Source organism: Panthera tigris, chromosome C1 (genome assembly GCF_018350195.1).
Source record: "Panthera tigris isolate Pti1 chromosome C1, P.tigris_Pti1_mat1.1, whole genome shotgun sequence".
Classification (NCBI taxonomy): Eukaryota; Metazoa; Chordata; class Mammalia; order Carnivora; family Felidae; genus Panthera; species Panthera tigris.
Window position 1 is genome coordinate 210,451,968 of NC_056667.1, and position 27,263 is coordinate 210,479,230.

At 38.8% G+C, this 27,263-nt stretch overlaps 1 protein-coding gene across 20 annotated transcripts in view; it reads right to left on the reverse strand.

Annotated features, from left to right (window-relative positions):
- TRIP12 (thyroid hormone receptor interactor 12) overlaps positions 1–27,263 on the reverse strand; it is a 138,808-nt gene that overhangs the window by 30,632 nt on the left and 80,913 nt on the right. For 11 of the 20 annotated variants that reach the window (XM_042995556.1, XM_042995555.1, XM_042995565.1 and 8 more), the window contains 14 exons: positions 26,780–26,875; positions 17,667–17,815; positions 15,079–15,114; positions 14,903–14,998; positions 13,916–14,008; positions 13,550–13,711; positions 11,610–11,678; positions 11,353–11,518; positions 8,289–8,406; positions 8,015–8,174; positions 6,036–6,189; positions 4,698–4,926; positions 4,257–4,375; positions 1,736–1,943 (listed from right to left, as the gene is read on the reverse strand). In XM_042995556.1, the coding sequence (XP_042851490.1) occupies positions 1,736–1,943; positions 4,257–4,375; positions 4,698–4,926; positions 6,036–6,189; positions 8,015–8,174; positions 8,289–8,406; positions 11,353–11,518; positions 11,610–11,678; positions 13,550–13,711; positions 13,916–14,008; positions 14,903–14,998; positions 15,079–15,114; positions 17,667–17,815; positions 26,780–26,875 (1,855 nt within the window). The remainder of the gene's footprint in view (positions 1–1,735; positions 1,944–4,256; positions 4,376–4,697; positions 4,927–6,035; positions 6,190–8,014; positions 8,175–8,288; positions 8,407–11,352; positions 11,519–11,609; positions 11,679–13,549; positions 13,712–13,915; positions 14,009–14,902; positions 14,999–15,078; positions 15,115–17,666; positions 17,816–26,779; positions 26,876–27,263) is intronic. The other 9 variants (XM_042995567.1, XM_042995566.1, XM_042995564.1 and 6 more) reach the window with 3 other exon arrangements.

The window sequence follows — 27,263 nt, forward strand, 5'->3', positions numbered from 1 at the left end:
ACCCACAATAAAATTAGAAAAATTTGAAAAAGTTTTAAAGTTCTTCCAATATCTGATGTCTATTAAAAACACTAATGTGTTTGGGGAGCCTGGGTGATCAGTTGGTTAAGCGTCCAACTTTGGCCTAGGTCATGATCTCACAGCTTATGGGTTCGACCCCTGCATTGGGCTCTGTGTTGACAGCTCAGAGTCTTGAGCCTGCTTCTGATTCTGTGTCTCCCTCTATCTCTGTACCTCCCTTGCTCATGCTCTGTCTCTCTCTCTCAAAAATAAACATTAAAAACAAACAAAAAAACACAACAGTAATGTGTTTATGCTTGACAAGCAAAATGAGTGAACGTCCAGATATGTATGGGTAAAAAATTCCCCCTTTACAAATTTATATGAACTTTTCATTAGAAACCATATTAAAAAGAAACGGAACCACTTAAAACTCCAAAAGGTTCTTTCCGTTTTGTTTTGTTTTGTTTTAGAATTTTCAATTATTAGACTATAATCAAGTCTAATCCTTCAGTGGCTCAGAAACAGCGTCTTTCTCTGAGCTGCATCACATCTCACCAAGCTAGGGCACCATGCCTGCGGTAGCGGAAGTTACTACAGCAGCCAGGGGGAAGGAATGGGGCTGGAAAGGAAGGAAGAAGAGAGGCAGGCGGACAAATCCAACTGGAGAACAGAGAAGGTGGAGGGTCTCCAGTATTGTTCAGGCCCAATCTCACAGGACTGGATCCATGACACAGGCACCACCCAAACCTAGAAGTTTCCTAAAATAACAGCCACTGTGTCAGAAGTCCCAGCGGGTAGTCCAAGTCCAAATGCCAAAATTCATACTTAAGCTAGAGCGGATAACTGCCACCAGGTGGCACCAAAAGGAGCTGGGATCCTCAGCTGGCCAGCTTCTTAGAACAATGCTACCTTGCAGTTCACAGAGGTTCAATTTTTGGACCTCACTTATTGACTATATGTTTCACCCAGATCCACGTTACAACTTAAAAGGAGTAAAAAGGAATATTACACGGAGTACACTCTGAATTCCAGAACCGAGTCTGGTTGATCATGCACCATTCTTACAGCCATATTAAGTTTCTGATGTCAAAGAAACAAAAACACTTTAGAGTATAATTTGTTTTAACCCAACAAAATGAAAGCTAATATGAGGGTTTGGTGGCGATGTTCTCAGTAGCACAGTACAACAAGGGGATTAAAAACAGATAAAGAGGTGGAAGCAGACACACTTAAGAACTCCCATTTTCCTTTATTAAGAGCAAAGTTCTCATTTGCCAATGGAAGATAAATGGGAAGTCGGGTTTTTTCCTGTACGTTCTAAAAATTCTTATTTTTAATATTTTTCATATGTCACTACTTGGATGTCTCAAACCTGGAATGTATGCTACAATGCAGTAAATACTCGCAAGATCAGGGAATTAGAAATGAGGGCTCAAACCCTACATCTGTAAAAATCAGTGTGTGACTTTGGCACATCATTAACTTCTCTGAGCCTCAGCTGCCTTCACTGTCCCTGGAAATACCTAGTATCTCTTGTGGTTCCCAAACATGGCTTTGTAATACATGTTCAGTTTCTTCCCACCCATTCCCGTTAAAGGTCTAAGAAGATACAGACGGGAAAATAAAGGTGTACTCTCGAATATTTTACCATTTTATTCCCTATGGGAATCTCAGGTACCAGGAGACAGTTAAAGGCAAAGAGCATAAAAACCACCACAGAACTCTGACTTACCCTTGAGGGCTCAGATCTAAAGAATCATCTCTGCTGTGCTGCAAGCTGGGGGATCCCACGTCAGCCGCAGCATTAGTGGCAGCCGTGGCTGTTCCACTGCTGACTGACGTCGTGGACCCCAAGGATCCTGACCCATTCGTACATGCCTTTGGTGGACTTGTCAACAAAGACTCTGATTCTGCTAAGTGTTTTACTTGATGCATTACACCTATACAGTAACAGATTTAAAAGAGTCAGTTTTAATCAGAACCACCTCCCACGATTACAAAATCCCTAAATGCTAAACAGGGAATGAATCAAAAGTATCCAGCGAATTGGGGGGGTGGGAGTGGGGGTGGAGGCCCTTAGGTGCCAGGGTTTTCAACTTGACCCATTCGAAAGAGTCGTAGGCAAATTCAACATTAAAGAAAGATATTGATATTGATATCGAAAGGTAATTATTTTGAACATCATCTAATATTCAAAACCTGGTAACAGGAAGTTTTAATAGGGTCACACATAAATACCTACTGAAAATTCAAAATACCCAATATAAAAACAATCAACTACAAAAACACAGCAGCGCACCTGTGGTTCGATCGCCACAAGTAAAGAAAGACCTGCTACGATTGTTAACCAGCTTCAAATGCTACAATGAGACGAAAGTAACCGTGACGCTGCTGCCAAAAGAGAGAACACCAGCAACCCAAGGATGGGGATTTTCACATCCTTGGAGGTGTACAAGGAGAGCCGAACTGTAACTCATGAAGGCAGGGGTTCATATCTGGGCTAGAATCACAGGAGAATGTAGGTAGGGCGGAGGGGAGTGCCACGAACTATTAACTGTATGCAAAGGTGTATGTCTGAGTATATGAGCGCATGTTCACACATTCACGTTTTTTCCGGGATAGAGTCCAGAGTTTTCCGTCAGATTCTTAAAGCAAACAAAAAAACCTCACAAGACTGCAAGATGTCTGAATGATCTCAAACTTCAGGCGTTGACTCCACAAACACTGTTTGCAGCAATCATATGCCAGACTGTGCGCAAGGTACTAAGAATATGACCATTGGTGAGAAAAATGGACTTAAGGGCACTTACTGGGGAGAAAAAATAATTTTTATAAGAAATTACAAATAGAGTAAACTGCTCCTCAGAGAGAAAATACAGTGCTGATGGAACACACAGCAGGAGGATCTAACACAGATTCTAGAAGGCAAGTCCTCAGGAAAAAAATGACAGGTGGAACTGGACAGAACAAATGCCAGATGCAAAGTAGCTGAACTAATCAAGCACCCCTCCCCCCCAAACTTCATAATGTATACACTATATGAATATCTGGGGGGTGGAAAATTCAATTTGATGGCATAGTGTTCTTATACATGTAAAAAGAAAGAAAAAAATCACTTTGAGAAAAAGACATACTCTCATAAGACTTCCAAATCAGAGGGCGGAATATATCCGAAAGGCAGAACTAAAGGCTAACACCAAAACCAAGATACAAAACAAATTACAAGATAATCCAAGGCTAAAAAAACCACATACCAAATGTTTATGTGAGCACAGACACATCTATTCATACAGGCACCCCATTTGTAAACCACAGTTATGGAGTTTGCTTTCCACTTCAAATAAATATGTAGCACTGGAATTTTTTTTTGACTGTTTTTTTTTTAAACAAAACTAGTAAAAAATGGTGAAAGCCTCTTCCTATCTAATACTCTTACACTAACAGGACTACAGCATTCTCAAGATGTGAAGAGATACAGAGCCAGCATCAGGTGATGAAAGACGGGAAAACAGATCATTTGCAGAAAGAACTAGAATTGTTGGTAAGATGAAAGATGAAGCTAAGGATTAATTCAGTATAAAAACACCATGATCTCCTGTGTCCTCGCAACACCAAAGTATCTCTAAAAGACCAAAAGAATTATAGAGACCCGTTTATGAGAAAGAACTTCTTTTAATATCTTGGTATGCTTGAAAAGGAGAAAACACCTGAATGAGCAACAACAGTCTTTGAGGTCTTCAAAAAGAGAACAGACAAGTACCATCTCTCCTAGGCTGATTTCCACATTCAGATTGCTCAAATCAGGGGACCAGACCAGTTGCACACTAAAGATTTCAGTACATAAATAACTGAAGCCTAAAAATATTCCACTAGGCACACAACAAAGTAAATAATAATCCCTCTTACAAGTGTTCTGATCTACTAATGGGATTCACCGGGAAAGAAAGTGGCCTCTGACTTTCTCAAGGCGTCTTTATGGGAGCTGCACAGTATCTACATGAAAGGAAACGTTAATGATTACCTCTGGGCCATAAACATTCAAATCATTACAACTTACTGTTTATCAACAGACTGTGAATCTCACACAACTTGTATCAACAGATTTTACAAAGGACACACCCTGTATGTATGTGAGCTGTAAGGATGGAGACTTCTCACGTAAGAGGTTGTTCGGAATTAGAACTATACATGCTATCGCAATACTACGTAAACGAAAAGATTAGCCATTAATGAATGAGTATGGAGGACATTACCTTCTCTTCTGAAGTAAACACTAAAAATATCAGGTAACTTCTGCATTAAGATCTCTGCCATCTGAAGCGCTCCGACTACTATCTTCAGGTCTTGGCTTGACAGCATGGAAGCAATGTGACTAAAAAAAGAAAGCATTCATATATAAAACATCTGTCTGAATGTGAGAATTATTTTGGGCCATACTACTTTAACTTTGAGAGCAAAACATTTTCATTATGAAAACAGTCCACTACAACGAAAGTTTTTCTTAAATGCTCAACTTTTGCATTTGTTTTAGTCCTTCTCAAAGGTGTGTATGCATATAAAGAGACAAGGGGCTCCGGATACTACAAATAAACTGTTCTGTGCATATTTTTTCTGTGTTGTCACTTTTAAGGTTTCTGAAATTACTTGCAGAGACTTGAATTTCTAAAAAGTCTTCACTATTTTCATGAACACACCTTGAAACAGCATGATTTTTCAGGACATCCTTCAGAAGTTCAGCATCCGCAAAATAAATTATCCTAAGAATTGCTCTAAGGCACTTATGTCTGACCGCAGGTCCTGCCGAGGAACTATACACTTCATAAAGGACACCGAATAACGTCTTAATGAAAGCCTTAGCCAGTTCCGGATCCTCTTTCATAAGCTGTGCTCGAGCATCATCCTTCTTTAACTCGGAATATCCGCCTGTTGTAAAAAAAACGGATAATCCTGAAGCGACAGACCTCAGAAACACAAGGAAGTAAACAACATAAAGCACGCAAGCTGCCGTGATTATCTGAAATGTTATTTTAAAAACGTGGTCATGTAACAAGTCAACTTCTCTAGTATGACTAGGGTCTACAAAGATGCCACGAGCAGCATTTAGACAAAATGTAGCCAGCTCGAAAGAACAAGCCACCAGCACACTGTACCTCTTATTTTAATAATATACATTTAACAAAACACTAAGGATGTTCAGTGTTAGCCACCTAAACCACTGGTAAGAAACAAACAGAGTTCAAGCAATGGACAGAGGGTATGTGACTAGAAGCTATGGAAACACAAGATGATCTGTTGCTTTCCTTAGGGGGAATAAAGCACAGGGGAAAGGAAACGGATGAAAAGTAAGCTCTAGATGAGGGGCTGGCAAAGTCTGGTCCAAACGCCCAGTGTGGCCCAGCACCTATTTTTGTACATCAAATCTTACCAGAACATAACCACGTACGTTTGTTTACATATTGTATATGGCTGCTTTGGAGTCACAACAGCAGTGTTGAGTACAGGGACCGTGCTGTCCACAAGGCTGAAATATTTACTATCTGGCCCTTTCCAGAAAAAGTCTGCTGACCCCTGCATTCTAAACTAGAGCTGCAAAAGCAATAGATGGTATGTATCCCCAAGGACAAAGATAAATGTCAGAAACCTGAAAAAACAGTAAAATCATCTATTGGTCATTAGTTAAGAAGAGAACGCTCACGGGAAAGTATAATCTATAAGGTTGGAAAAACTAATCTGACAGGTGCAAGTGGATCTAAAGGTAAAAGAGGGAGAACAGGATCAGATAAAAAAAACTCCATGGGCCAATTCTCGCTGGAATTCCAGAACACAGCAAACCACACAGCAGAAAAATAATGCGGAGGATACCATTTCGGCAATCCTGGCTTATTCATCAATTAAAACACGATAGAAACAACAAGAAATTAATTACTCCTATGCAGCAGTCTTCAGCTTAATAAAGACACTCAATGAAACAATCACCGCAAATATTATTCACATGACAGTATCGTACTACTATTAACTCAAAAGGTACTTACTAGTGTTAGTATTGGCTAAGGGGTTAGGTTTTCTCTGAATGGCACGTGCTGTTCCCGTGTCCTCATTGATTTGCTGCATAGAATTAAAATCAATAGTATAAACTCGTCCCAGAGTGGACAAGCTTATCTCATCCTCACCGACCTGATGGGCTGCCTGAGAGCAAAGAGAGAGAAACCTTGAATATAAACATGGAGAAATTTATTAACTTAAGACACAGTGGGGAACCTTCATAAATGCTAACTTACAGATTTATTTGATCAGGTTTCAGATGGTGAAGTCAAAGAATATGGAAAATTTAATAGTGTGGATGTGACAACACTCATTTATTCAATAAGTCATTTTTAATTAAACACAAATATACACCACAGGCCCTTTAAGGCCCCTCCCTGGAGTCATAAATAGATACAGATAAATTCCTGATGAAAGATCCAGTCATGGAGAATCAGTGACATGAAGATGACACCATTTGTATTAAGGAAGCTTTTAAGACATTGCTGATAGAAAAAAAAATCGTTATCCATAAAATCTTAGTATCTAATTTTTAGGTTAAAATGTTATTTACATCATGGATTCTTAGCAGCCCACCAAAATCTTCTTTAAACAATATGCTCCTATAAAATTACCCTTAGATCGAAAGGCTTTCCATTTAAATCATGCTCTAAGATTGAAAGGGACACAACTGGATCTGAGAGAGCAATGCTTAGGCTGTGCATGCAGGCACTGTCCGAAAAGAAAATGACACGCTTTGACACTATGTGCTTGACATAAGACAGCCAAAAGAAGTGACAGAATATTCATTTTTGTAACAGTCCGATGTATGGAATTCCTAGGTTAAGTGGAAGACAGGCCTCCAGGGAAGTATAAGAGAGTAAGCAAACAGGGAAAATGCAATTAATAAGAAAATGCTAAAAGAAGGTGGTTTAGCACTGATCACGTTAGACCATGGCCTGCTTACACACTAAGAGAACACACAGTGGACCCATCACACGTAAAAGCTGACTCAAAACTTGGATGTTTTCAGAAGAACTTCTGATTTGGTAACAGTGGTTTCAAAGTTGGTTTTCAAAAATTTGTTGTTAAAAACTAACAGGTAGAAGACATCTTTAAAGAATGTCTCTTCAAGAGTGATGCTCTATAAAGGTTCAAACATCACAGGTCAAAATTGGGAAAGATAGTATGACTTAAAGGTATCTCACACACTGAAAGCATGCGTAAATGACGCATGGTACCCCAATTAATGCTGTGACCAACAGTCTTACACAGGGCGATTTTCCGGACCTGAAAATTTTTTGAAATATTCAATGCATACCTAACATGGAAGTAATGAAAAGAATAAAATCACACAAAAAATCTTCACAGGAAAACACTAAATATTTTTGGTGCACCTCTCTCCTTTGTATTATTCTTTTTTCTATTATTTTGCTGAGCTCCCCAAAGAGCCACAAAATTTGATTATTACGTGGTCATTTATCATATCCCATTTTATGTCACTTAAAATTTATCCCAATGGATTACATATGAGGCTAGTATGTATCAAAACCTACTTAACCATTTCACCTAGACTTTGATATGTAAGTTGTTTCCATGTTTACGCTCTTTAGTAAGTGCTGAGAAACAGCGATTTGTATGCAAATCTTTGCTTATGGGAGGTTTTCTTCTGGGTAGGAGACAGAAGGGACTTTTAAACATTTGGCCTAACTCCTCCAATGTTTCCTTTCAGAGATGAGGAAACTATGGAACAAAGAACTTAAATTACTTGCTCCAAGTCAATCAGGTAGTTAGCAGCAGAAGCAGGACTAGAACATCATGTTTTCTGACCTGAACAGAAATGAGGACCTTGTTCTCAGGAGACAAAAGGAGAGAATCTTGAGTTAATTCAAAAGCGAGCACATTGAAGTACACACATCCACCTCCCCACTCCATCCCTACACCCACTCTCCACCAAAATAAACATCTTTAAACGGTACGATGAAACTACTACCTCAATGATCCGGCTGTCAATCCGGTTATAGGGATGCCAAAGGCCACGGTCGTCACGCCACTGCCATATCGCACCATCCGTGTTCTGCGCGTTTCCCTTCTTCAGCATGGTATCAACTGCAAAAATGCCTTCTTTTGGTAAACATGGCATAAGTTCGCTGAAAACAGAGGTGCAATTATTTTATTAAGTAGCTTCCTGAACTACTAAATGACAGACCTCTAAAGTGAAACACCCACCTATAAACCACAGTTACTACTGGCCCGATCCTTACCAAATCAGAGACGTCAGCTCGTACAGTTCTTGAGGGCTTCGTGGAACAAGATCAATCTGCTCCTGACAACTTCCATTAGAGGCACCGCACAGGAGGAAGTGAAGTGTTTCTGCAATATCTGTAAAACCAACAACAGAAACCAAAAGCTCATGAAAGTCAACGTAATAGGTGATCATTCCCGGGGGGGGGGGGGGGGGGCAATCAGAATTATTTTCTTAAAGTCAACTATACGTGAAAAAAAGTAAAATGAATTATTTTCTTACAAAACAACATACTACAGAAATTACAAGTCCAAATGAGTTATAATGAAAACTTAAAAAGAAATTTATGAAGATTTTAATAATTTCTTTCTAAAGACTTTAGTCTAGTGGTGCCTGGGTGGCTCAGTCAGTTAAGCGGCTAACTTCAGCTCAGTGGGGGTTCGAGCCCCATGCCGGGCTCCTTGCCCACAGCTCAGAGCCTGGAGCCTGCTTCAGAGTCTCTGTCTCCCTCTCTCTCTGACCCTCCCCGCCTTGTGCTCTCTCTTTCTCTCAAAAACAAACAAAAAGAAAAAGAAAAAAGACTTCAGTCTCAAGTCCAGCTGTACATTTAATCACTAATCCACCCCCAGAGACTTGGAGAATTTTTTAATTTTGTGTTGCATTGAGGAACACAGTGCTTTGTGCAAAGGCACATTCAATGCACATTTTAATCCCCAATTCAAGTATATTCGTGTATTTGTCTTATACTGAAAACCCGTGGTCAAACACAGTAAAACCATGTTACAAGCATCTGAAATGTTACCATACTGTGATCAGGAATAATTACTTACAAGACAAGCATGCCAACTTAATGCAAAGATCGTTAACATATCCTCTACCCTAAGTTTCCATTCTCAGAAGACATCAGTTTATAGAGTGATCTGCATGAAAACCAGTCTGATGTACGGACGCTGTGACATGAGGAAGCCCCCATTATCCACACAGGTTTAGTCATTCAAATAACTAAAAGTAACAAAGCTAGGTCTTTGTTCGTTGTGGCTGTTTCCGCAAATACCATACTATACGTGTGCAAAATGTAAACGTTTCATTGAAATGTTTTACATCACGTAAGTTCATAAAAATGTTATCAAAGAAAGTATTCACTACTGATTTGGACAGAGTGTGGATAGTTAAATTGCTGCCCCACAGAAATTTCACTGACAGTGATTAGAAATATTCTAAACTTCTTGGGGTGCTAGGGTGGCTCAGCAGGTTAAGCATCCAGCGCTTGATTTCAGCTCAGGTCATGATCTCACGGTGTGTGAATTTGAGCCCCCGCATCGGGCTCTGCGCTGACAGTGCAAAGCGTAGTTAGGATCCTCTCTCTCCCTGTCTCTCTGCCCCTCCTCTGCTTAAAGCTCTCTCTCTCAAGAATAAATATAAATTAAAAAAAATATTTTAAGTTTTTTGAAAAACTACAGTTTTGCCAACTTTCCTAAGAAATGTGAATTCATGGCAATGTTACATTATAAGGACTCACTCCTTAATTTTTTGAGAGATTAGAGGGTGACAAAATTTTTCCTTTGTGTTACTGCTGAACGAAGAAAATAAAGGTCTAGTGGCGTCCACGTGATAAATGTGTGGCAAATTTCACAGAGTATGCAAAAGGTGAAAATATTCATCATGAGAAAAAAAATTCAAAATGGGAAAGCAAACAAGTCAGTGAGCAACTTCCCAAACTGGTTTTAGGGAAATGCTGTGCACCACATGGTAACAAGAAATAATCTGCACTCAAACTTCAGGAAAGAGGGGAGATTCAAAGGGCTCCTAGGGATTTTAATAAGCAAAACGCACTGTGATGATTAAAGAAAAAGCTAAACCTTTCCTCAGCTTCTCACTTTGGTTATGACACGAGCTGTGCAGTTTTCTCTGGAATACCAGGTTTGGGAGTGATTCACTGCATTAAGAGGAATCTTTTCAATAGAACACCTCAACAACACTATTTTTCTGCAAAATCCTGGGCCAATGTGCTTACTCACAAGAAATGTGACTAAATATAAAACTGAATCCCCCCCCGCCCCAAAATAGTATTATGTAACATATCTGAGGCAGTGACAACAAAGGCTATTTTGTCAGTGAATACCATCACCGCGGTGATGTCCTCAGAGATTAGAAGCACGAAATTCCCCACTATAATACGCACTCCATACAAATGTGACCACTACTCTCCTAGCAATAACCCTAACATACAGATGCTTTCTGAGGCCCATTGTCTTCTGACATTAACCTGGGGAATCGAAGGTTTCTGAGACAGAAGCAATAGCAATACAGCAGTGCAGGGAAACTATATTTATAGATAAGGTTGACAAAGGTTTAGAAAATACTAAAGCAGCAAAGATGAGAGATTCAACTGTGTAAAGAAGTTCCGAATTTTTGAGGGAGTAAAGCACTGTGAAATCAGATCAGGAAAAACTCTAATGGGGGCAGAAAGGACCACCTAGAAGCGGAAGACAAGCAGTTACTGGTAACCTAAAATTCAGAATTCTCCCAATGAAGCGTCACTACATCACTGATATTGTAGAGAAGGCAATGATCTTGCACCGTTAGCCCTTGAATCACCTAGGATAAAATTTTCATATACTACATACCCAAACAATTGTATGTAAGAAGCACTACTATGTTGTTCCCACACAAATTTATTATATAGTAAAACCTTGCTTTGCGAGCATAATTTGTTCCAGAAACATGCTTGTAATCCAAAGCACTTGAACATCAAAGTGAATTTCAAGAACCGTTGGCTTAGCTGTGATCACGTGATGTTCGGCGACAGGTACTAACTACTTGTACTGCAAGACATCGCTCATTTATCAAGTTAAAATGTTAGAAATGTTTGCTCATCTTGCAGAACACTCGCAGAACAAGTTACTTGCAATCTAAGGATTTGCTGCGTCACATTAACATTTTTCTTCCTTTACTACCCAGTGTCTGAGCTACTAGCAAGCTCTTCTACTTGCTTATGTTGACTTTACTTAATAAACATTAAAAAAAAAACAACAAAACAACCGCCTCTCTCGCCTACAGCAGGATAATAAAGCAGCACTTACTTTGCTTCATAAGTTGAACAGCTAAAGTCGGACAGTTGGAACACATCAGAGAAAACATGCGAACCACCATTATAAACATCCCAGAACTTAAAATTGGTGGGGTCACTACCAGTAGCTGTTGAACATTCGTAAGCAGATCTTTGGAGGCAACCTGCTGGAGTAAATTCTTCACAAACAGAAGGAAAAAAGATACTATTACATTGTGATTCAGCAATTTAACCTTTTCACAAAAATACCACCAAAGACTACATGCTCACCTCCTCATGTTGGAAGTTGTCCACTAGACGTGCAAAACAAAGGCAAGTGCTTTCAACCGACTTTTTGTCCTATTTTTTTTAATAAAAGAAAAAAGTTTGTTAATAGAAAACTCTCTCATATTATTACCTAATTTTCTTCCTATCCCCAAATTCTTCAAGGCCAGCCCAATTAGATGGGCTCTGAAAACCCAATGAGCCTTTATAATAAGCAAGGTACAATCAGTAACACCATGATTTCAAAGCAAAGAGAACCACACTGAGAGAGCTTCTCTCCTCCGTTAAGGCCCCAAGAGATAAGAGAAAATCTATAGAAAGGAAGGAACAACTTTTGTGCTTCTGTTAACTTAATACCTAAACACAAATTATAATAAAGATACCACTCTAAAAAAGCATTCCCCATAGAAAGGTTTAAAACATATATACACTAACAAGTTGGAAACAGTTCAGTATACAAGCATGAACTAGAGGTTTACTGATGATGTGCGAAACCAGGTGTAGATGTGTTGTATTCACTATGAAAATAATCTAGAAAAACTAGTGCAGTGGCCTCATTCAGAAAACATATGAAATGTCCTTATTAGAATGGGAAGAATAACTTAACAGCTAAACAAGTGTTTTGATACTGCTATTTTTTCTTCCTATCGATAAAGTGGCTTCAGATATGAAAACCAGACGTGGTTGTATAAAAGAATAACTGTGGTGTTATAGAAGCCCTATGCCCTCACCATCAGTACTTCAGTCTAGACAGAGTGCTACAAATAACAGAGACCAACTATTAAACTTCGCTGATTCTCACACTTTATTTCCAAAGTTAGGTACTGAAATCACAGCCAACCCAAGAATATACTTCTATCCCTGATAAGCACAGGCCATCTCAGCCTAAGTTTTAACATTAAAGAAACGACGAATGGCCCGATTTGTGTCTTGATCATCTTAGAAGCAAAACATTTCAGAGTGACTCAATCATTATTTTATCTATCTTATATAAAGCCCTTATTTAGCATATTCTCTACCTAATTTTCCCAAAAAGATTTTAAACATATTTTGTAAAGGCGACTTAAAAGTCGCATTTCCAAAAATCATTTTAGCAACACTTTAAAAAAATTGATTTGCAGGGGTGCCTGGGTGGCTCAGTCGGTTGAGCGTCCGACTTCGGCTCAGGTCATGATCTCGTGGTCTGTGGGTTCGTGCCCCGCGTCGGGCTCTGTGCTGACAGCTCAGAGCCTGGAGCCTGCTTCAGATTCTGTGTCTCGCCCTCTCTCTGCCCCTCCCCTGCTCATGCTCGCGCTCTCTCTCTCTCTCTCTCTCTCTCTCAAAAATAAACATTAAAAAGAATTAAAAAAAAATTGATTTGCATTAAAAAAAATTTTTTTTTTGATTTCCCCACAATGAAGCTTAACTCACAGTCCTCCACACCAGGGTCTCCTGCTTCTCATCCTCCATCACCAGGCCCACCACTTCCATCTCCCAAATAATGGCTCCTGCTCTTCCCCAACCTCAGACAGCCACAGTCTGTATTTTTTTTCCAGTTCATTTCTATTTGGGACACAGTCTCTTCTCACCTCCGATCTGAGCCCATAACTTCCTAGTCTTTCCTGACTAACCCAACGCCTTACAGGCGAGATGATCGCTCCGAAAGGAAACTCTGATTTTATCACACAAGAAACACTCAATGTTTGCTGAAATAACCATTCCATCCCTTAAAGTCAAAATATGAAGACATCAAACATATGAAATGCTGGTCATTTGGGTAAGTCCACCAAATTGTATAACACAACCTAATGTGGTACGTGACTGGAAAGCACAGAGGAAAGAAACATGGATCAGAGTATTTCCAATTTATCTATCCAATTGGAAGAGTGAAAGCCCTAGATGAAAGTGGCATTTTAAAAGACATAGTAAAAACATGTTATGACACACAAAACAGATTCATGTTTTACCTGATGGGTTAGCCTTTGGGTGAGCAACGGGAGGGAATCTGCCACAAAATGAAATTCATCCGGCGTGATACTCTGGCAGCAATTGGCGGCGATCGCTAGTGCATTTCTTTGGGCATTTATGCTGAAGAACTCTAGATACAGCAAGCAGTCTGCCAAACCACCCTAAAACACAGGAAACCGTTCAAGTGAAGAAATGCCCTCTAACAGCAACTAAACAAACAAACAAACAAAACTACTAAGAAGTCTAACACATCACTTTGGAAACATCATGCGTACCTTACAGAGATTGCAATCTAGGAGCTAGGACAAATGTGGATCTAAGATCCCCCTTGAAACGAAATACAGTCCTTGGGTGGCAACACCTACCGCCTGTAGAATGGCTTTACTGTGTCTGCGTGATAACATCTCCAAGGCGGTCAAGGCCTGCTCTGCCACATCAATACACTGAATAACCTGCAGCTGGGAACATAAAAATAGGTAACTTAAGCCCATCATTCAAGCTCTTTTCTAGTCGCTTATCTTCTACACGAATAAACAGTTATTTTCTCTAATTTCCATCAATCTCTATACTGCCTCTGACATGAAACCCACCATAGAAAACCAGTGATTTATGAGCTTAAGCTAGAACATACAGTCACTATGGTTTCCTTCCGACTACCTTGCTCTGTTTTAGGACACAGAAAAATAGGTTTTCCATAGAGAGTAAGCTAAACCCAATGAAATGACTTGAAATCTTCAGATTTACAATAAATGGGTGGTTTTATGTAACAAATTTTAGAAGTTAGCTTTTACGCTTTATATCCTATTCCAAGGTTATCAGACAATGCAAATTTTATTATGCATTAAAAAAGAAAGAGGCCCTTAAAACAGACCAAAAACACAACCTACCACAGGCCACATGAAAAAATTTCCTTTCTCCACTGACTTTATGACCTTGAACAAGGCACTTTGTCTGTCTCAGCCTTCTCAGCTGTAACATGAGGGTATAAATAGCTATCAACCTCATTGGGATATTTTCTAGAATGAGATTATTTTAATTAAGTGCTTGAAGTTCTTCTCTGAAAGATTTTATAGTAATGTGGTAAACTGCTTCCATTAAAAATTATAAAGCTGAAATGATTCTATGAAATGCTTTATTAGCATCAACTTTAAACTACTGGTCTGCTAAACATAAAATATTTTTCTGGAATCTTGGCTACAAAATATACTTTGACTAGAAAATAGACACTAAAAAAAATGTCCTTTAAGGTGGCCTTACAATGTGATGTACCACTTTAGAATTTAGAAGTCAAGAGTCCTCGACTGGATTCCCCTACACCTGCTACCGAACGAGCTGAGCAAAAGCAGGATTACCTTTTCTAAGAAGACGGGAATTGCATCTACGACAACAGCAGATGATCGAGGAAGTGCTTCCATCATGTATGTTAAGGCTCGACAAGCATGGTTCATCTGGAAAACAAGAAGGCACTTTTACTCAATGAGAACCCAAAATTTAAATTTGGGATATTCAAAATAGACCACATACTTACAATATCGAAATTATGTTCCATCTGCAGTAATGTTATCTGTTAAAAAAGATAACAAAGTGTTAGAAGCTACCTATATTCTTAGAGGAAAGCCCTAGAAGAACGGTTTCTTCCTCTATGTCAACGGAAATGGAAAGTATCGTTCAAGACTTTTATCATGCAAAAATAACATCAAGATAAAACCTAGCACACACACCCAAGAAATGATTTATATTAAGGACGGCATGACTCACAGACTATAGAGCTCACTTCGGAACTCTGCTAGATGATCATCCCCTTTCATGATCCAGGTCAAAAAGAAAGCTTTCTTGTCACCTATAACCAACTACTCTGGTTACCTCCAGCCCCCCTTCAGAATCCCAGGCATCAATAAATACTTAATACAAAAACAAACAGACCGGCAATGCACTGATGTTTGTGAACAGCTGTCAGTACAGAGTCAAGGCCAATGCTTCATCTCTTGTAAATAAGCTCCTCTACAAGTTGAACCAAACACCATTTAACTCAGCTGTAATATGCACAGTAGTATAGAATCTAAACACAAAATCGATCACATCAGAAACAAATTATGCACTAATTAAAACCCAAGTTAATGTAATTATTCTACAAATACAGGAGAGAATCTAAATATTTTATTTACTTTCTCTTGTGGAAACGTCCTTAAGCAAATTTCAGCCATGTTTTTCAAAGGTGGGAATACCCCTATACTTCTAGGGGTATATATGTAAATTGTCCATCCTCCTGAAGCAGCCAAAGCTACCAAAGAAATTTCCTATTTGTGGAAGCAATCTGTCACGGTCTTCTAGTTCTAAATGGAAAAATTTTAATGCGTAGAATTTAAGCTATAAAGTACCTTTCAATTAAATTATTTAATAATGGACGTGAGATATTCTAATACAATATTCATTTCATAGGAGTGCCTTCTCAGCTCTGAATTATGCTGGGTAAGGTATACACACATACTAAAGGACCTGATAACTTTTTGTTAAAACACACACACAAACACATACACACATGCCCCATTTTGGGGTTCAGTGGCACCCAAAACCATCCACAATCAGTCATCGAAAACACCCACTGTAAACTGAAAGGGGTTGTTAACGTTAACAAGAAAAGAAACAAGTTCTTCAATTCTTAAGGTAGAATGAACCTTACAGACCATGTTTGGGAAAAACTGCTACAGATTCCTCATCACCAAAAATGACTACAGTCACACAAGTGAATGGTGATGGATGGATATATAATCACAATATTCAATTATGATACAAGATAAATCTGGCCAATTCAGTAACAGCAGTCAGTATTAATAGCGAGAGCTGACTTGTGCGGGCCTACTGAGCACTCAAATCTAATCAACAACTAAGAAATTAAGTAAATTACATTATGTGCCAACATCTGTGCCTAGATTTAATAGCCTCTTTGTCCGACTAATAAAAACTGCATTTTAGGTAACATAAGATAAACCTAGCTCTTTGTGGTTATTTTGTAACGAGTGGGGAAATGAGTGGGGTGAGTGTGAATATTAACAGAGGCAAAATGTAAAGACAGAAAAATGAATACTGCTTTCATTACACATTCAGAAATCAACATTCCAGCCTTCCACAGAATGGCACTGGTAATATTTAAATGCTAGTGCCCATTACCCAGAGGTCTGCGTGGCAGAAGGTAAAGAAACCGGCCCATCCTTTATCACCCCTGCCAGAGCGGAGCCACCCAACAACAACAGACAAAACAAAGACCATGTCACCCTGTGTTTCAATGAGCTCATTCAACTGCCCCCACGATTTGATAATGTGATCAAATGGGGCGATCCCGTATCTCAACCAAATTTCTGTCAACAAGACTTAACAAGATACTTATTTTTAACTTCCAAGGTAAAATATGCTGAGTGTGTTCATGATGTTTATGTTAGTCTTTTAGTCGACTTAAATTTTAATTTTCAATTATAGCCAAGTGTTCTCATCTTGAACTCAGAAAATCACCAAGCCACTATTTAAGACTCAGGGGCACATATTTAGTAGCGGCAATTTCTCTTCCTGTTGTTTTCCATTAAAAAGCTTAAGTGATTAAGATGTTAATAAAATTTTAAACATCAACTCACAACCGTGTTGAAAAGTCACGAGAAGATTTTTTTGTTTTGTTTCTTTGATTTTTGCTTAACGTAACACCTAACCTGGAAGGATTCACGTGGTATTCTGGCTTGAATGCTCTGCCATTGCATACAATTATCAAACATGAAACCTTTGTGACCCACAAAGACAGCCCACACAGTACTGCGTATGTATCACCAGTTTAAAAGAGAAAGCGTGTCAATTTTGGCGCAGTAAGTCTAGGTCCTACCCGATGGGACAAACAACTGGAAACTTAAGACCAGTCATTTACGTATCAAAGATGGGTAACTACTTACAAAGAAGTAGTTTAGCAGATGTACTGATTCATTATTACAATCAGTCACGAGTTCTCTAAGCATGAAGCCACAATCCGCTCTCTCTTAGTTCTACTGTATTTTAAAATTCACGATGACACTACTCGTGCTTTCACGGTAGCATCCAGAGAACAACTAAGGTAGAAAGAGGGGGGAAGTCTCTTACCAAAGCAGGAACGACACTCTTGACGGGAAACCCTCCCAGCGTCTCTTCATTTCCCATGACCAATAACTGACACATTTCGATAACCGCCTGGAGTTGCTGGCTTTCATCACTCGCCTGCAGTCCTTGCAGAAGCTGCTGGGCCTTAGAGCCTTCACAGGAAAGAAAATCGTCATTTTCAAACATGCAAGGAAATGGTTCCTAGGTGTAAGGTGGGACTCTACGTGGTGGCTGGCTGCTTGTCTTCTTTGGATCCCCATGAAAGGCTGGATCTATTCCAGCGCTAACACAGGGTGCTGATACTTCAAGGCAGAATTAAATGAGTTGGATTTAGTCTACCTTAAAGTGATCTCACGGTATTTACAGATTTTTGTCTTTTAATTTTCCTTTTAAAATCAGACAAGCTGACTGGCTCTTACTAGCTGAAACAAAAAAATGGTATCTGTGAGATGAATATAAATTGTTACCTTTAACACGTATTTTTTTATAAAACCTGTTAAGTTTATTTATTTATTTTTAGAGGGAGAGTGAGCGAGCGAGCAGGGGAGGGGCAGAGAGAAGGAGAGAGAGAGATCCCAAGCCGACTCCGTGCTGTCAGCGCAGCAAGGCCCGACGTGGGCCTTGATCCCACAAACCCCAAGATCATGACCTGAGCCGGAATCAAGAGCCAGACGCTTAACCGAGGGAGCCACCCAGGCGCCCGTGCGATGTCCTGTCTTAAAAGGAAATGCCGCATACCTCTAAAGACCTGGTCAGCATAAATGGAATCCAGGTTAACAGAGGGCAAGAAAATAAAGACAAACGGAGCAATGCATCTAAGGAAAGAGATTGCAGAGAATGAAGTAGTTCTAAAAACAGGAAAAGACTGGGTTTTTCACCTCCTCTCATTCCCAGTGCAGATGCTGCCATCAGAGTGCGAGAGAGTACTTTCACTTTTAAGGCTCAAATCCATTGCCCAAACAACTGAAAAACACTAAGATTCAGCCACCACAGAGAAAGACTTGTCAGTGAACTGGATAACATACTCAAACATAAAGTGTGTTTCAAATTTTCACGAACATCCTCCTACTTGTGAGCATGGTTAACTCGATTAATGCTAACTAAATTATAACTGATGCTACTTCAGACCCCTCTCTTCCTATACCTTTTCAAGTTGTTTGTGTATGGGATTTTTCCACTCCTGTATTATTAATGAAATGGCTTAGAAATGGCACACATTTGGAAACTTCCAATGAATGTGGAATTGACATGAAAACCAAAGTTTCTTTAAAATTGAATTAAGTTACAGTGATCTTCCTGGATGGCACAGCCTTTCAAAGGGACACATGGTGATCCTTGAAAGATTTATTTTTCTCTATCGTGTAAGACTGTGGCTAGTGAACTGGACAACTATTACCGCCTACATAACTTTAACATAACTAAGAGTCAATCCAACAACAGACCGCAAGAAAGTCAAATTCATATGGCTTGCCATCTTTAAACTTTTCCAAATAACGTCAGTTCCAGTTAGAGCAGGCGAATCATTTCTGAGTTGAAATGTGAAAGGCCAAACAAATGAATGGAAAGTAAACTAATGAAAACAAAAGAATCCTCAGTGGCTTCTAGATTTGCTTTTCAAGGATGAAACAGCTCATAAAAGTATACACTAACAGCACAACCACCTAAAATAGGAAAAACTGACACATGCCACTGGATGCCTTATCAACACAGAGGTCTTATCAACACTGGATGTCTAGGACACAGATGACGTCAGCATGATCAAAATCATCATCAATAACCACTGAACCTTTAGGATGTTCCTAAAAAGACCCTAAACCAAACCAAAATGACAATAAAAAGCCAAAGCTATCGTTTATGCTCTGATCAATTTTGGTTTTAGAACCTCTTTGTACTCTTAAAAATTGCTGAAGAGCCCCAAAGCACTCTTGTCTATGTGGTTTATATCTGCTGAGATTTATAAATATGTTTGGAATTAAAAGAGAAAATTTTTAACTATTTGTTAAATCATTACATATTAATATAAACAAAATTTGTGTGAAAACCACCATACTTTCTAAAACAAAAAAATTCAGAGATGACTACGTTTTCTGTTGCAAATCATTTAAAGGTCAAGATTACAAAAAGAACAAAACAAAAAACTAGCAACAACAACAAAACCAGCGGTATGACCACCTCTGCATCTACTCTCAATCTGTGGCAACACGGTTTGAGATGAAGAATGTGGAGAACATGGGCCCCAGTTTGCACAAAGACTATTAAAAAGACATGTACTTACTGGTAAAGACAATACAGTTAATAACTTTGCTTAGCAAGGGCATCCTCATGGGAAAAAAATGGAGTCATTTTACTAGGAGCCTATGGTATTGAAAACTACAGTGACTGTTAGTGCAGTTTGGAGCCACTGCTTTGATTCTTTCAATCAAGCACCGACACTTTTACCTACCACGGCTTTTGCACCATCAACATCAACAAAATTCAAATGTGAAACAAAGTAGAAGAGGCAAAACCTCAGCAATTGTGACTAGAGTTCTGGCCTATGGATTCAGCGTTAGGGTTTCAGGAACAGCCAGCAATCCACAGACGCACACTTGAAGAACCACCATCACAGATCAGGGTTGGTAGGCAAACATTTTTTATAAAGAGCCAGATATTAATATTTTCAGCTTTGCAAGCCATTGGGGTCTCTGCTGCAACTATTCAACCCGAGCACAAAGGCAAAAACAGACAATACAGAAACAGATAAGCATGGCTGTCTGTATTCCAATAAAACTTTACGTACACTAGAATTTGATTTTCACTGAATTTTCACGTGTCAGAAAATATTACTTTTGAAAGTTTCTCAGCCATTTAAAAATATAAACATCATTTTTATTAGTTCACAGACTCTATAAAACCAAGCAGGAGGCTGAATTTGGCCACTGGGCAGCAGTTTGCCAACTGCTGATATGGATGGAGAGAACCCACAGTACTGCTGGGAGTCACAGGAAGCTGATGTTCCCAACTGCATTGGTCCCACCGGACATGTGCTCAGTTCTAGAGCTGTGGAGAGGGCTAGGGATGAATCAGAAGTTTTGGTAAGACAGAACAAAACCTCGTGCGTTCTCATGGTGCTCCAGAAGACAAAAGTCCCTACAGAGGGAGGAGGCCTGCCTCAAATATGTACAGTCAGTAGGCCCTACCCCCCAAGACATCTACAATATTTTCAAATTGCATAATGAATGAAGTCTCAGTCGACAGAGACCTGCAAGGTTCTCAATCAACACCGTGGGAGGGTCACAACATACAAACAGGGATGAGCCAGAGGTGTAACGAGTCATACAAAAACTGCAATTCTAGTCAAAACAAGCTAATGCCCTGAAGGGAACAAACCGATTAGCATCTGACCCTTAATATTTAAATACAGAAAAGGGGAAACCTTTACAGTAGAAAACCTCACTTGGGGTCTCTCCAGTTCTTCTATACAAAATGTCTAGCACATAAATAACTACTAGACACATGAAGAGGCAGGAAGATGTGACAGATAATCAAGAGAGAAAAAAATGGAAACAGACCAACATCATTAGAATTTGAAAAGTTTTTTTTTTTTTTTTTAACTTTTTTAATGTTTTAAATTCATTTCTGAGAAAGAGAGACAGAGTATGAGCGGGGAAGAACAGAGAAAGGGAGACACAGAATCTGAAGCAGGCTCCACGCTCTGAGCTGTCGGCACAGAGTATGACATGAGGCTTGAACTCACGAACCATGAGATCATGACCTGAGCTGATGGTGGACGCTTAACTGATGAGCCACCCAGGTGCCCCTAATTTGAAAAGTTATTTTATGACACACATAACCAAAACTGCAAATATAACCAAAGATAGACAACATGAATAAGAATGTAAAGCATTTAATAGAAAACCAGAATCTACAAAACAAAATCAAGTTACCTGTCCAGAAGTGGAAAATATCTGAAATTAAAAACTCATTGGTGGGTTTACCAAAAGATTAAAGATTTCAGCAGAAAAAAGAATTAGTGGAATCTGAAAACTGATCAATAGAAAGTTTTCAAACTGGACAAAAGGCAAAAAAAATAATAAACTAAAATAGAGCCAGAGAAACATGCTGGATGAAGCCCAAAGTCTGAACATGTATGATCTTGATACTCCCAGAAGGAAAGAAAGAGGAATATATATGAAGAGATCATGAGATAAGAGAAGCAGTTATTTCATGAGATAACGGCCAAGAATTTTCCAAACTGATGAAAGGTATCAAACTCACAGACTCAAATGCTCAGTCAAACCTAAGCAAATTAAAAATAAGTCACTAGGCTGAATACAAACTATTAAAAATTAATACTAATTTGAAAAAAACAAATCTTAAAAGCCAGAAGAAAAAAGACATTGCCTCGAAAGGGCACCAGTAAGACTTTTAAATAGCAACTATGGAAACCAGAAGACATTACAAAGTGCTAAATGAGAATTTTATAGCTGGGGAAAATATATTTTCAAAATTAAGGCAAATCAAGGATTTCTCAAAAGCAGAGAAAAATCATTACTAGCAGTCATTCACCACATCAAAAAAAGTTCTTCAGGCTGAAGGGAAACGATTCTGATTAGAAGAGAGGAACTGTAGGAGGGAATTAAGAGCACTGAAAATGTATGTGGACAAAGGAATATGGATGATCTACAACAAAAATTAGGTCTTACTGTGTTTACTAACACATGTATAAGCATAACAAATTAAAACAATAGCACAGAGGATGGCAGGAGGTAAAAAGAGCAAAGGTGTTGTACTCCTTACATTGTCTGGGATGTGGTAAAGTATTAATATAAGGTTGGCTATAATAAACCAAGGACACGCATTAACATCTCTACCGTAACCACTAACCGAGGTCTACAAGGATATATAACTAAAAGGTTAGAAGAAGAAAAAAAAATGACACCATGTTATTTGTTCAAGAAATACAAAAAGGTACAACTTCAAAAAAGGCTGATTTACAATAATCTATCCTAAAGATGACGCAGGAAAAAATACAAAAGCTGTGTTTTACTACTGCAATACAAGGAAGACTGGAAATGACCTGAATGTCCAACAGAGGACATGCTAAATAAACTTCAGCCCCACGGCGGAGCACTAGGCAGCAGCTATAGAAAGTGAACCCCAAAATATTGTTAAGAGCAACATAAAGCGTATAAAGTTTACTACTCTTAGCTTAAAAAGGCAGCGCGTGTGTGGAATAGATAATATGAATTTGTTTTTGTTTTCTAAAGTAAATAACAGAAGGACAAGCCATAAAATTAACAAAGGTTATTTGTGTGGGAGGAGGAAGCAAGGCAAAGGGAATCGCAAAAGAAGATAAGACGTCTCTAAACATACCTTATTTATTAATAATTTGACTTTTTAAAGCATGTGAACATCCCATAAGTATAAAATTGAAGTTAAAACTTAAAAGCAATCTCTAAGAGTTAAAAGCAACACAAAGCAAATGAACCAAACCAATGTGGCAGCCTGAATATATAGAAGCAATCATTTCAAATTACTTTGAAATACAAAAATCTGACCACAAAGTGAGTCCCAACAAACACCATAAGAAAAACCGTTCAAAAATTAAAACATTCTCATTCATATTGCTTTTGGTGTTACGCTGAAGTTTGTACCGTAGGAGAAAGTAAACAGAGGACTCTGATATTATCACTGGGAACTGGAATTTGTGGCATGGGAGATACACGATAAAGGTAAATAAAAATCTTGCAGCCCTAAAATTTGAATTGGCATTAAAAGTAGAACTCCTTATTTTTATTTTAGAAGATAAAACACAATTATTTTCTAGGTTTGTTCATTACAAGCATCCAATAACAAAGATCACCCAGGTATAAACGAATATACCTAGACTCTAGGCAATGGGCTCTAAATACTATTTCATGTAAAAGAAACCAGGGTGTTCTGAAAAAATCCCTAATTTCAGATATTTGGGGTGGGGGCGGTGCCTGACATATCAGAGAGGAAGGAAATTAACAAAAACTACTGGGATCAAATCAAAAAGATTCAGAAGCCAACCTAAAAAAGACGCCATTACCCAATATGACAATTTAATCAGTAAAAATCACAGAAATGTCTAAAAACATGTCGGCACTTGACAGTGATATTTAAAACCACAATGGCACTTTGTGGAGGAAGCAAAAACCAACTACTTTCCAAACTGGTAAATAAAGGCGAGAAAACCATTTTTCCTGTTACTCTCCTGTGTAGCAGAATAGAAGGGAGATACTCTCAGTAGATTTCTACTTAAAAATCACCTCTTTTACTTCTAATAAATGAAGTCTGGTCATCAGATGTGAGGTACCATCATTTTATACTCCCTGTCATCTAGACACTGAGTTTTGATGGCAGAAGAGACAATCAGACTTTAAGGTACCTCCTCGTATTAGAACCCACTACCACTTCAGCAGTCTTTCCCCACCAAGGGACTAAAGAAAGAATCAAACTTGAATCTGAAAAATCCTCTGGATCCAACTGCCAGTTTATAGAGAAACACACTGATGATATTCAACAGATGGAAACTTGACACCCATCAGATAGTAATTATTAAAGGAATCACTAGTTTAATTTTTGGGGTATGATAACGATAATCTGGGGGTGTGTATGTGTGTTTTAAGGGGCATTACCTTGAGCTACATGATAAAATGTTTATAGGTAATATAATGTCTGGGATTCATTTCAAACAATGTGGGAGAAGGGATGTGGGGAAGGGTAAAGACAAAGACTGGCTGTGGAGCAGGCAGTGCTGAAGCTGGGTCACAGGCCTGGGGGGACAACACTTCTTTCTACTCTGGTTCTAATCTATGGCCCACATTAATTTCATATGCAATGGTCAACCCTTAATATAGGTTTGAGATACTTTACTGTTAATACTCTCAGGCAGACCTGCAACATGTTTTCTTCCTAGCCTTCTCTAAGAAATAAATGAAGTGGCAAAATAAATGAATCAAATTTCTCTCAAGAGAAAAAAGAAGACGAAGAAGAAGAACTTAAACACACTAACTGATGGCAATGTACAGATCACATTTTGGTCTTGATTCAAACAAAAATGTTAACTGGATTTCTCAGAGGCCTAGAGCATTTGCACTCTCAACAGGCATTTAATAAAAGTAAGGATTCCTCTTCACAGGACCACAACACTGTCTAAAAACTTTTGTCCTTATAGTTACAAATTCAATGACATGCAAATGAAATGGTGCCTAGGACTGCCTGAAAAAGGATTTGAGAGAAAGGTTGAGGATGTAACTGAAACAACAGTTGCTGTGGGCTGGTAATTGTTGACGGGTTCACGGTTCATGGAGGTTAGTCTACTACTATACCCTCAACTTTGGGGTATATTCGATCATTTCTGTAATAAATATGTCCTTCCCCTTTCCTAAGGCCTTCAGTGGTTCCTAAGTACACGTACTGGGTTAAACCCCACACTGGCCCAAGGCCTGCCAAGCCCTACCTGACCTATCAAGTATCTACCCCTCAGAGATTTCATCTTTTACAGCTTAACTCGTTCCGCAGGCCCCTCCTGCTATGTCTCCAACATGCCAAGCTAATTCCCACCTCTGGTGGCGCACTTCATCTCCCCTCAGACCCCTGTGGGGCTGGCTTCCTCACTTAAGGATCCACAAACTCACCCTGCCTCGGAGAAGGTTTCTCTAACCAGCCTACTGATATCCTCTCACCAGCCGACTTACATCCTTGTTTTGTTCTGTTTTCCTTCACTGCACTGATGCTATCTGAAATTTTTCTATAGGACAGCTGTCTTCCTCACTGTCAGGGTCACCCTCTAGCATGGAAGCTCCATATGGGAAAAGCTCTGTATATTATCCTGTTTATGATTCAGGACAATCCCAGTACCTAATAAATGACACTAAATCAAAATCCTCACTCAGAAGTTCGTGAGAACTTTGCAAAAGGGCACATTATCTGAGAGCTGAGTGTCAGGGCAGCAAAAGCAAAACCACACCAAACCAAAATACCAGCTGCTTCTTAAATTTCCTGTCAAGTGCTAAGGCCAGAAACTTGAAAAGGACTTAAGTATAAATACACACATGTGAGCATATGTCCGCACAGTGCATCATGTTTAAAAAACAAAACAAAAAACACCTTAGAATACTTGATGGAAAATTCTATGAGCACATATTAGTAAGGTCAGAGTTAATAGGTTTCAGTTAACACTTCAGAAATTTTAAAGTTAATCAAGACAAGTCTAAAAACAGCCTGCTGATTCTATGGAAAACATTATCAATGGAGTTATTAAAAAATGCTTAAATGCAAATTTTGTTTAAGAAAGCTAAAGATAGTATGCTATACCAAAAGAATTTAACTGGATTTGTAATTATGCAAAAGTTATTCTTGTTACAAACTGCCACTTCAAGAGTCACTGTTTTGTCTACCATATATGACAAGATCTCTGGATTATAATATGTTAATTTGATTAAATGAGTCGAGCGACTCGTAATTCTGCTGAGAAATCTTTTCTCTAAGGCTCAGCTCTACGCCTGTCTCATGGATTAAATTTTATTATGCCACAAAAAAATTCAAGATTCAAACGTATGCAAATCATGCAATCAGATGCTATAATATAATCAATGCAATCATTTGAGATTCTTTACTATCCTAGAGTTAAACAAAGATCCAATCTTGCCATAAACTCTGGATGGTTTTCTAATGATTCCAATTCAGTAATCAAAAATAAAAGTACAAGTGGCGCCTGGGTGGCTCAGTCAGTTAAGCGTCCAACATCAGCTCAGGTCACGATCTCACGGTTTGTGGGTTCAAGCCCCACGTCGGGCTCTGTGCTGACAGCTCAGAGCCTGGAGCCGGCTTCTGATTCTGTATCCCCCTCTCTCTGCCCCTCCCCCGCTCACACTTGTGTGTGCGTGTCTCTCCCTGACAAAAAAATAAAAGTACAGAAGAACTTCGAGTTGATGTATTTAAAGGCAAGAATGCGCACAAACCCTATTTTTAAAAACAGGTTAATATTCGTGAAAAGCTCCTTACATGAAAGCCTCTTTACATCAATACATAAACAGTAAAAACAGCACTCGACTATTTATTGAAGGTTTTGGAGGGGGAGGGCAAATTCAAAAGTATTCACTTACTAGCTCCGCTTCCAATTGTTCTATGGAAAAGCTGTGACATCCGAGGACCAAGAGGGCCAAACAGATGAGGGGGAAGACCCCTGGCCTCTAACAAAGCTAAAGAAAAAAGAAAGGCGGGAGGAATAATTGAATTATGAACGCAGTTGATCTTACCTAAAAATTTCAAGCAACCGATTCATCTCTCATAACTGATTTAGACAATGTTACTTCCCATTTCTAACTTTAAGAGAAACTACCTTCAACTTTCAAGATCATTCTTAAATATTAATATATAAGTTACAACACCCATGTGCCGCTCCACGGCATCTTAAGGTTTTATGGAGGTACTAAATATTAGTGCCAGAGGGGACTGTCTCAAATGATCCAAGAAAAACCCAGAGTACATATTTATTTTGACGAAATTATAGGCTAAGTACCCTTGTGTTGTTTTCCCTGTAATATTATCTACCAATCAAACACTGGTCATGAGATCCTCTAAAAACAT